Raw genomic sequence first — 12,092 nt, forward strand, 5'->3', positions numbered from 1 at the left:
AAGTCCCTGTGTTATTTTATAGATTGGAACGTGGGATCCTGCCAGTGGCCTGAATATGACAGAAAGTCAAAAAGGAAAGCCTGCTAATATCACAGATTCTTTATCCAATCGTTCTTTGATTGTTACCACCATCTTGGTAAGTATTTGGTTTTCTATTAGTTCACTGTAACTGTAGATAAGTATGCAAGTGAATGTAAAAGCACATTATAATTCGAGCACTATTGAACATAATGAAATGCATTTTACATTTGGCAATTATGGTGAAATAGATGTCAGTACTAATTTAGTCACAACTTCATTAATCTTCATTGAATAAATTGTATAAGTGTTTGGATTATTTAAAATAATGATGTTTCATATATTATTGAAAATATTTACATTTTTACCAAATTGTTATTAATGAAGAATTGTTGGTGTCAAAATTAGAAAAATACTTGGACATATAGCAGTATAAGTACAGTTAAGAGGGGAACCAAATGTAAACTTTGCTCCTGCTTTTAATTTCTGTAAATTTATTTCAGGGGCAAGGTACTTTTTTTGTGGAATTTTCTGTTATAACTGTATCTGAGCCTTGCTTTAAATTTCATAGTATACATCTTGGAGTAGCACTTTTACTTTCCTAATCTTTCTGATGAAATCAAATCGCAAGTGGTTTCTTAAGCCAGAAAGATTTTAACCACGAATAGAATTAAATTAATACTGATAATCTAAGTATTTTTATTCCTCTTTTATTTATTCTTATTTGATTCTATAAGCAATCTTCACTTAAAATATTTGCAAATGGAAATTAAATTTTAGGGTAAACAAGGGGTTTCTTATTATTTGGTCAGTAATTTGTTCCTATAAATTTAGCTTTTCAATGCCTGTTCCTGTGTCTTTCTACATAGTAAAAATACAAACAAATCATTACAAATGTTTAGCATTTACACAAATTCTAAATTTGATTTACTGTAGCAAGTCAAGCCAAGGAAAATTCACATACTTTTTCTGTTTTAACAGTAAAAATATTAGGTCACCAACTATGTCAAAATAAACAGGTGGAGATAAAAATTTATCACTTCTCAGTCTTTTAGGCTTAGTGGAGATCAAGTGTGGAGATAAAAACGTGTGATAATGAAACAAAGCAAAGAAACGTGAAATGTCAGTGATGGAAGTAATTTTCTAAATTCTTTTTAAAGTACTTTTAAAAAACCTTTTCTTGCAAGGATGTCAGTGCACACTTGCAACCTACATATCATATCCAAAACACAAGGTTCTGTTCAACTTAATTTTGCAATTTTCTTTCTGTTCCAAAATAACTTTTACATCTACCAACTCAGCCCCATTCTTCCAGGTGTTTTATTCTCACAGGACAATGACATTCCCATTCCAACCCATCTGATAATATGTACTGGGACTCACTATCTCTGCTGGAATTATTGTAGTTTCTGTGTAGTCAACCTTCCTATTCACAGTCTTATACCGTGACAGACCATCCCAAAGCCCACCACACCAATCTAATTCTGTCATTTCTCTATTTCCTTGATGGTACAAATTTTGAAAAAAATGCACAGCAACCATTAAAATCTGTAAATTGTAACTGTGATATTTAGGCCTTCTGTAGTCTTGTCCTTTCCATCTTTCTGTCCTTACTTCCCAATAGGAGGTCTGTATTTTAAATGAACTGAGATAACCCATAAGTCTACTATTTTGATTGTGTAAGCCTTATTATCTAAGGTATATTTCTCTTCATTTCTAAGAGGTTAAAATATTTGTCAGTACTCTGTATGGTTTAGAATTCATGCCATGCAAATTTTTATGTGTATATTCTTTCCCAAAATGTTCTTGAACTTTGCCTGGAAGAGTAACAGTAGTGTCTTATTTTATATCACTATTATTTATAAAGAATGCTAAGCAAAGGACATCTGCAATCACAGCAGTATGGCTCTTTCCTCAAAATCACCAAAACATCACTCATTAAGAATGCAAATATTTGATCAGTTTTTCTTTGCGTTCCTTTGTACAGATTATAACACATGCTTTCAGACCTTTGTCAAATGTTCATGTATTCTATGAACTGCAGTTTTTGCCCTTGTAATTTGCTGTACCCAGGGAGATTGTGCACTGCATCATCACATTTTATATAAATTTTACTTTAGTTTAAAAAAGACCCTATTTGTCATAACTGCCTCAGGAGGCAAGCAATAAATAAACATTTGTCAAATTAAGTTAAAGGAATGGCTTTTAATCAAATGGTAAATTTAAGAAAATAGAGCAACTTCAAATGAAGTGTGTAGATTATTATGTTCTTCTAGTATAAAGTAAGATTACATACATGATTTCTCAATCCTGCTTAATTATTCAAGCAAGAAATGTTCATGTATTCTCAACAAACCAATGTTGTATCTCTGTGTATGAATTGTATTTAATTCTACACTTAGATTTTAAGACAGTAAATATACTTCATGCCATTTGAACACTATTTTCAGGTTTTGGGTCTTTGACATCTTCATTTTTTAAAATTCTGCTGGTCTGATCTACAGTCAGGATTCGGAACTACTTCTCGGATAATCACTCCATATTGCTAAAATATGTGACCTTCTGTGAAACATGCACTAAGCTTGATTTTTCTTTTAAATTGTAAAGTCAGATATAGAGAGAGGAAGAGAGACAGAGAGGAAGATCCTCTGTCCAATGATTTACTCCTCAAGTGACCACAACAACTGGAACTGAGTCAAACCAAAGCCAGGAGCAAGGAGCTTCTTCTGGGTCTCCCACCCAGGTGCAAGGTCCCAAGGCTTTGGGCTGTACTCACTGTTTTCCCAGGCCACAAGCAAGGAGCTAGATGGGGAGTGGGCCTACCAAGACATGAACCAGTGCCCTCCTGGGATCCCAGCGTGTGCGAGGAGAGGACTTTTGCTACTAGGCTACCGCGCAAGTCCCTAAGCATTCATGTAAATAATGAGGTTGTTTGTATATTACAATGTGACACTTGGTTATTTCTGAAAGACTAAGGCACTTCCTAAAAGAATAAAAATAAAGGGCCAGAATTACTATGTAATTGGTTAAGCCACTACCTGTAATACTATCATCCTATATTAGAGGAATAGTTTGCGTGCAGATTACTGAATTTCCAAGCCAATACTATTGCAGTATCGAGGCAGTGAGTCAATAGCTGGAAGACCACACACTTAATCTCTTTCTATCTTTTGCTCTGTCTTCCAAATAAATAAATAAATAACTAAAGCACCTTACGTCTTAGTTGAAACCAAAATATTTTCAGAAATATTCTCATAATCAAAAATCCACAATCTAGAAAAGAACAAAGTAGGTTATTTATTTATGTAAACTTTGTGCTTGAAGAAATTTATTGACAGTTATCTTTTAAAAAAAAATAATGAAGAGAACTGTCAGCACTGTGACATGGCAGGCGAAGGCTCTGCCTGTGGCACCTGCATCCCATATGGGTGTTGGTCCACGTTTCAGCTACTCCACTTCCTATCCAAGCTCCCTGATCATGGCCTGGGGAAGCTGCAAACGATGCTCAAGTCCTAGGGTCCCTGCAGCCAGGTGGGAGACCTGGAAGAAGCTTCAGGTTCCTAACTTTAGATTGGCCCAGTTCCAGCCTTCGTGGACCTCTAGAGAGACATCCAGCAGATCCCTTTCACTCTTTCTCTTATTCTTTCTGTAATTATATTATTTACATAAAGATTAATAAATCTTAAAATAGATTTCATTATATTTTATAGGTACAGTTCTTAGAAGATAACCATGATTCCTCTCTTGGTCTCCTTCATTCCATCCTTTCTTCCCTCCTTTTTTTCTTTAACTTTTGTTGAGATGTTCTTTTGATTCACTCTAAAATCACAGCTTAATTCACCACTACTCTTAATATTCAACAAGTAAACAGTAAGAAGACTGAACCTGGCATGATAGCCTAGTGGCTAAATCCTTGCTTTCCATGCACTGGGATCCCATAAGGATACTGGTTTATGACCCGGCTGCTCCACTTCCCATCCAGCTTCCTGCTGTGGCCTGGGAAAGCAGTCAAGGATGTCACAAAGCCTTGGTACCCTGCATCCATGTGGAAAACCCAGGAGAAGCTCCTAGCAGTAGCCATGGCTCAGTTCCGGCTGTTGGGGTCACTTGGGGAGTGAATCATTCGATGATCTTCCTCTCTATCTCTCCTTCCTGTGTAAATCTGCCTTTCCAATAAAGAGAAAAATATCTCAAAATATAAGAAGAGCACGATTCCATAGGAATATATTCAAGGCTAAAAAATCACAAGATGTCTGTTGGTTGTGGGATGGAATTAATGAAGTGGTTATTTTTCTTTTTCATTCTCAGAAAAATCTCAGAAGAGATATTAACAATGACATTTCTCCCAAAGTATCTATTATGTGAGTCAAAAAGAAGGTCTTTGTGTTTCCTTTTCTTTTAATATTATTTAATTTATTTGAGTGTAGTCTAACATTGTTGGTATGGAGAATGACAGAGAGTTCAGCATCTTACTGTCAAGATATTTAAGTTTCTTCGTGAGTCCATCTTTGAATTGGAAGTAGAGATGTATACTGCTTTGTATCTTCACTTCTTGATGTAATAGTCTTTGTTACGTAGTTCCTCTAGATATGTACATGCATGTTTATCATTTATCTGTTGATTCTGTATTTTGCACGAAGATTGCCTTATATCTGGGAGGACATATAATATTTTTCCTTTTGGCATTGGGTTATTTCAATGAGCATAAGGTTCTCTAGTTTAGACCATTTTGTTGCAAATGGTAAGATTTCATTATTTTTAATGGCTGAGTTGTATTTCATAGAGTGTATGTACCACCATCTATTTATCCAGCATCTTTATTTTGTTGTTGTTAAAGTGAAATTTCTGGGATTTTGTATTATCTGTGAGGTAAGCGCAGTCACTCCAGTAAGTTTTATTTATTGATTGGTTCATTCATTCAATTTTATTTATTCATTTTTTAACAGATATATATTAGGACAATCTGTCAGGCAATACACTTAGAAGCTACATGTTGAGGAACAATATATCCATGTTCTTTGCCTGTGTGGAAATTATAAAATGGCAGTGATTCACATGAAGAATTCATATTCATACACATAAACACAAACTTGTAAGTAGGATATAAGAGAGTAAATTATGTAATATCTTATAATACCTAGCAATACTTATATATATATATATATATATATATATCTCCACTGGTTTACTCCTCAAATGGCCAAGAGTGGTACTGATCTGAGGATAGGACTCAGGAGATTCTTTCTGGTCTCTCATGTGGGTACCTGGTTCCAAGGCTTTGGTCCATCTTCTGCTGCTTTTCCAGGCCATAGCAGAGAACTGGATGGGAAGTAGAGTAGACGGAATTTAAATCACAAACGGCACATGTGGGATGCTGGTGGCTAGCAGTCAGAGGATTAGCTTGCTATGCCACCATAGCAGCTCTATTGCACTGAACTGTCTTAATCGTTTGAGGCTTATACTATTTGCTGACCATTATAAAAGTGAGAAATCTAATGTCTGAATTGATGGGCTAGGTAACCTACTCTCACAAGTAGAAAGTGAAGTAGTAGAGTTTCAGCTAATGTGTTTAGCCAACTTGAGCAATTAACACTCTATGGCCTCCTAGAGAAAAGCCTGCTAATTGTGCATTGTGACCAAAATAGAAGCTTGAATGGGAATTAGAAGTAATGCCCTATGTGAACTAGAACCAGAAGTCCTACATGAACTAGTACAAAGAGATGTTGTTCTGGATGTGCCCCCAAAGAACAAGGCATTCACTATTGAAGAGACAAGGATTGTGTACTCCGTTAGAGTTGTTTTGCCTCTAGCTCCTATGCTTTACTAAGTTGAAAGTTTTCTTTTAGCCTTTATAACCCATAGCCTCAGATTCTCCCTGACACTTAAAATACTATTGGAGCATGTCAATTTTTCTTTATAGAATTGGGATTAATTACAAAGTTTTTTTTTTTTTCTGTCAGTTTAATAACATGACCTAGACCCAATATGTGTGTGCAGCACCTAATAGTGTTATGAAGTGAGTTTAAGGCAGAAACATTTTTAAATGCTTCATTTTTAAAGTTTTGAATTAATGTTTATGATTTGGAAATGTATGGGTTTTCATGTCAAGTTCTATATCTAATACTCTGATATACTCATACCCTCTCTTCAGTATTATAGGTTTTTTTTCTCCTATCACAGATTTGCAATTTGAAATTCAAATTCAATGGTTTTTAAAATTCCTCATTTTTATATGTATATATCTGTAACCCTAAGTGAAACTAAAAATGTCTGCATCAGAATCCTATTTCCATCTGTGAAGATTTAATTTGTTACGTAGATTACTGAGGTATGAGTACTTGGTCACCCAAAGCAATGACGAGTAGCAGTTCTGTGCAAGCTAAAGAGAGCTTTTCAGAGTAACACGTAGAAGAGCTCCACGTTACAACCTGCTCACACACCTCTGTTACCGCTTTGATCCCTTGGCCAGGGAGGGAGTCTGGTGACTGAGTACCTAAGTGCATATTGGAGAATGCCTCTTTTCCCTCTGGATTCTTGATTTCCAACAGATTTTTTCAGTTTAATCTAAATATGTCAAGTGCTTTTCCACTGTGCTTCTCCTTTATAATAATCGATTTTTGTCCAATCAAAACTAACTAACTTCAATGCCACTGTGCGTGCTCTTTCCCTTGCTGACTACTAGCAGTTTAGCATATAAATAAGTGCATTGGTTAATTTTTCTTTTTTTGTTATTGTTTTTTTTTTAAGATTTATTTTTATTATTTTTTCATTGGAAAGGCGGATATACAGAGAGGAGAGACAGAGAGGAAGATCTTCCGTCCGATGATTCACTCCCCAAGTGAGCGCAACGGGCCGATACTATGCCGATCCAAAGCCAGGAGCCTCTTCCGGGTCTCCCACGCGGGTGCAGGTTCCCAAAGCTTTGGGCCGTCCTCGACTGCTTTCCCAGGCCACAAGCAGGGAGCTGGAAGGGAAGCGGGGCTGCCGGGATTAGAACCGGCGGCCATATGGGATCCCGGGCGTGCAAGGCAAGGACCTTTAACCACTTGCGCCACCGCGCCGGGCCCAACATTGGTTAATTTTTCAAAAAAATCCTGTCAAGGTGATTCTTCTTTGTTCAGTGAATTTAACAAATGTGTTTGCACTTATATCTTACAATATTTTTTATTTCCCAACACTCTGTGCAAGGTTGTATTTTATAGTATCCAGTTTACTTGCTTAGACTGGTAGGGCTGTTCTTGTCACAGCTCACTGATACTGAGGCTTATCTGAGAACAAACTCCCAAGGACAATGGAAAGGATTGCAGCACAAAAGACAGAAGTGACCAAATCATGACTGAATGGTTCTTCAGCTTCTCCCATTAATAAGAACAAGAGCAGATTTCCAAGTCTTCATGTCTGCTGCTCTGAAAGTTTTCTCTCTGTAGAAAGGCTGTCAAGTATCTAGTTCTTAAATGAGTTACCTTAGCATTTGGGCTTGGAGACTCATACATGCCAGCTTGACAGAGAAAAATGTTTTTATTCTTAGCAACTTCTCACCATTTTTAAACAGCCATACACGTGCATTGTGGAAGTAAAAAAGATTCAAATAATTCAAAGTAAATGCATAGATATTTACAGGTAAGTAAATGTGAGATGAGACTGATACATAACAATTCAGTCACCTCATACTGCATTGTAGCAACCAGCTTATCTAAAGGGAGTCAAAACTTTTCTCAACTTTCTTTTTAAAGTTCAAGCATTATGCTGGTATTTCCTCTTGCTCTTTTTTTCTGAACATTCAAAATATTTCAGTTAAAAGTAATGTCTTACTTCATGTGTGTTTTACAGACATCAAGATGAATTAGATAAATTTTAAATGATAGTGGTAGGGAAACATATAGAAAGGGAACTATAGAAAATAAGTTAGGAATCTTGATGTGAATTTAGGTGTAAGTTAAACATTATTAGGTTTTCTGTCTTAAGTCTTCTAGGTTATCAGAACCTCAGTTTTTACTACACATGGACACACACATACACACACAAGAGATACAAAAATTTCTACTACTTTCATCACTCTTTAATAAATCTACTTTACAATTTCTACCAAAATGGGGCCCGGCACGGTGGCCTAGCGGCTAAAATCCTAGCCTTAAACGCACCAGGATCACACATGGGCCAGTTCGTATGGCGGCTGCCCTGCCTCCCATCCAGCTCCCTGCTTGTGGCCTGGTAAAACAGTCAAAGACGGCCCAAAGCTTTGAGATCCTGCACCTGAGCAGGAGACCTGGAGGAAATTCCTGGCTCCTTGGTTTGGGTCAGCGCAGCACCGGCTGTTGTGGTCACTTGGGGAGTGAATTACAGCACAGAAAATCTTCCTGTCTCTCCTCCTCTCTGTATATCTGACTTTGCAATAAAAATAAATAAGTCTTTAAAATATGTTTCTACTAAGATGAAGAGTCCATGATTATGCCATTTTGTTTTATTGATATATTTTTATTGTTATTTGTTTTTTAGATTGTCAAAGCTACAGTGTTATCAAAAACTTTTTATTATATGCAATATATTGTTTTCTTAAGAAGAAGAAAAAGAATGATCTGATTTATTTTGTGGTTCAATTTAATTCCTAAAAAATAATAAATAATAAAAATTAATAAAAATGAAAATGTAAAAATTAATAAGACATTTATAAAAAACAATATTTCTGTTTAGGCTCCTTCTCTTTTAAAAGTATTATAAAACTAGAACTGAAATAGGACCATGATGGTACAAATAAATAATGTAATTTTAATTATGATCTTTTTTTAAAAAGACATGAAAGTCAAAGTTAGAAAGAGAAAATCAGAGACCAAAAGAAAGAGGTCTTCCATTCAATGGTTCTTCTCAAAAATGTTGCAGTGGCCAGGGTGGGGCTGATTTGAAATTGGGAGCTGGCAGCTTCTTTGTGTTTCCCGTACGTATGGATGCAGAGACCCAATGCCTTGAGCCATCCTCTGCTTATCTCTCAGGTCATTAGTGGGGATTTGGAGGGGAAGTAAAACGGCTGGGACTAGAACTGGCCCGTAAATGGAGTGTTGCTGCAATAGTCAGAGGATTAGCTTGCTATCCCACTATGCCGGCCACTAGTTATAGTCTTGAACTGAGATTCAGATGTTAGTTACAACTGCTTGTTGAACATCTATCCACATGTCCAGGATCAGGCTCAATATCCATCACCTTCCTTCAGCCCAGACCTCACTGTACTGTTTCGTCTAAATTTCTAATTTCTGTTTGTGATCTCTTTGCAATTCATGCAGACCACAGTTTTTTTCTTATATAACTTACTTTTTAGAACTCAGTTCACAATTCTGGTACCTACAAGAGAAAGGATGGGTATCACTTCAAAAATCCAACAAAGAAGTGACTATTTTGAGTGAATGATATGTGTGAATACTTTTGCATAGAGGGTTATTTATAGAATCTACTTTGAGAGGCAGAGTATATCCATATGAAAGAATAAAGAGATGACAGATTTGAAAAGTCAACCTTCAGGTTTCTTGGCATATATATTGATTGGTACAAGAAACTCTTGAGAGAGATGAGTGATGTCTTAAAGGTTAGAAGACCATAGACAGAGGTGTTAACATTGTGACAGTGTTTGATGGGAATGTTGGGAAAAGAGATAATGAGTTCTACTTTGTCATGTGTGAATGGAGATGTTGGCAATAACTTTTGTGCAGTCAAATCTTGATTATTCATGTAAGAGGATAATAAATTAGATTCGAGGGTGAAATGTAGTTTAGAGATTAGCTAATAAAGTACAGTCTCTTTTCCCATCAGACCTTTTACTGGAACAGCAGAAATGACATATTTGACTGATTTGAAATGCAAGTTTTTTTCTGCTTTTATACTTGTGAATCCACTTAAAGAGCAAAACGCACATAACAACAGAATCATGTTGATATCTAAAACCTACCACTTAATCTGATGATTTGCTCAAGTGGAATATAACAACGTACCAATTTGACTAAAACTTGACCATGTCTTCTTTTCACAACTAGCAATATGATCCTATCTTAATGTGATATTCTTCGGACATTATTAACTTGCTTAAATGTTGTTGTCCATTCCAACTAGTAAATTTTTGTTCTTCTTGTTAAAAGTTGAATTCCACTGTATTACAGATATTTCTCTAGAAATATTTGCAGTTTCTGGTAAATAAATATTACTCCTTGGTGAAAAATATGTTCTTCCTGTCTTCCAAATCCTAGCATATTTTCTGTAGTTACACAGTTAAAATGGAATCTTTGCTTAGGATGATAATTATGGACAACAGAACTTAGATTTTTTGCACATTATGCAAGCTCTTTGAAGCTATTCTTCTAAAAGGGGTTAAACACCCTTTATAGCACCTTAGAATAAGACTATTCCTGCACAGTATGCTGAAGGATTTGTGTGTATGTGTCAGAATGTCCTGAAAAACAGTCTGCTGGATAGGCTTGCAAGAAAAAAAAAGAAAAAAAAAGAAAAAAGAAGGAAAGAAAGAAAGAAAGAAAGAAAGAAAGAAAGAAAGAAAGAAAGAAAGAAAGAAAGAAAGAAAGAAAGAAAAAAGAAAAGAAAAGGAAAGAAAAAAGAAAAGAAAAGAAAAGAAAAGGAAGGAAGGAAAAGGGAGATAGAAGGAAAGAAAGAAAAGGATTAAGGAAGGAAGGGGAAAATAGGAATGAAGGAAGGGGGCAAGAAAAAGAAAATAAAAGAGTTTGTTTGTCAAATTATGTATTTTATAAAGAAACAAATAGGGGTGAGCATTGTAGCATAGCAAATTAAGCTATTGGTTGCAATACCTGTGTTCCACACCTGGGTGCATGCTCATGTCCTCTTGTTCCACTTGCCATCCAGCATCCTGCTAACGCACCCTTGGATGTAGAGGATGAAAGCTCAACTGCTTAGACCACTGCAAGCCTGTGGGAAACCAATATGGAATACAGTTCTGTGCTCCTAGTTTTGGTATGACTCAGCCTTGATTGTTGCTGTGAATTTCAGGAATGATCCAGTAGATGGAGATTTTTTTCCTCTCTCTGCTTCCTGATTATGTCTTTGTGTGTGTTTGTGCCATTTTTTATCTCCTTGTATGTGTGTCTGTGCCATTCTATATTTCAAGTAGGTTTGAATAAACAGACAATGTTTAAATAAGATTTTAAAAAATTAGGTTTTATTAAGCATGTGTTAAAAGTCATACACTACCACATTAAGATTCACACTACCTACAATGCCCTATTTTATTGCTTTAAATTTTAATCTCCTTATTGTGGCAGTTACTCATTTTCTATCCATAAAATTCCTATGAAAGTGTCTTTCTATTTGTGTTTTGAGATATAGAGGTGGGGTTTATTTTACAGGAAAAATATACAAATTTATAGTTTCTTTATCTATGGTTTTTGATTCTCAGAGACAAATATTTTGCTATTGCCTTTTAGTGAAAACTTTGTTAAGCTGGTGGTAACTGCAAGACTTTGTCACTTGTTCCTGGTGCTATTCTCACCTCCAATTTTGATAACCTGCAGTGCATCATGGGTTTCTGATGCGAATACTAATTAGAGATGGCAGGATTCAGACTGTAAGAGCCACAGTGAATAGAGGAAATTGAAAATGTGTAATTCAGGCCATGATAGGATCCTTCTAGTTCTATTGCAGTAAAAGCTCATCAATTATTGGAATGACAGAGGAAAACATAACAGTGATAACAATCAGCTGATATTATTTACGTTTATCTATTGCATGTATTGTTTTTGTCATTTTTTGTGACCGTGAGTTTGGTTTTTTTTTGAATGTCAAATACAATGTTTCTGTGTTTTTCCTGAGCATTTAAGAAGTTAAGAAACAATTGAAAGGCAATGAAAATATAACACTCAAGTTTATTACCAAGTAATTTCCTTAAACATATGAACATAACTCATTTTGAGATAAAAATGTCACCTTATGTATTTTTGGATTTCTTTTAACTTAGCTTAAAAAATCAAAAGGACAAAATTAGAATGCATGAAATCTAGTTTAGATGCTGGTGGTGTTATGAAAAGAAATTGCAACAAGGGAATTATAAACAATAACAAAAAAGCTTT

The 12,092-nt window shown here is 35.5% G+C and overlaps 1 protein-coding gene across 3 annotated transcripts in view; it reads left to right on the top strand.

Moving 5' to 3' along the window:
- Positions 1-12,092, top strand: part of GRIK2 (glutamate ionotropic receptor kainate type subunit 2) — a 577,027-nt gene that overhangs the window by 366,352 nt on the left and 198,583 nt on the right. For all 3 annotated transcript variants that reach the window (XM_040983826.1, XM_040983827.1, XM_040983829.1), the window contains exon 9: positions 23-136. In XM_040983826.1, coding sequence (XP_040839760.1) covers positions 23-136 — 114 coding nt within the window. The remainder of the gene's footprint in view (positions 1-22; positions 137-12,092) is intronic.

This window comes from Ochotona curzoniae, unplaced genomic scaffold (assembly GCF_017591425.1).
Source record: "Ochotona curzoniae isolate NIBS_2020 unplaced genomic scaffold, NIBS_Ocur_1.0 contig_3819, whole genome shotgun sequence".
In the NCBI taxonomy this organism is placed as follows: domain Eukaryota; kingdom Metazoa; phylum Chordata; class Mammalia; order Lagomorpha; family Ochotonidae; genus Ochotona; species Ochotona curzoniae.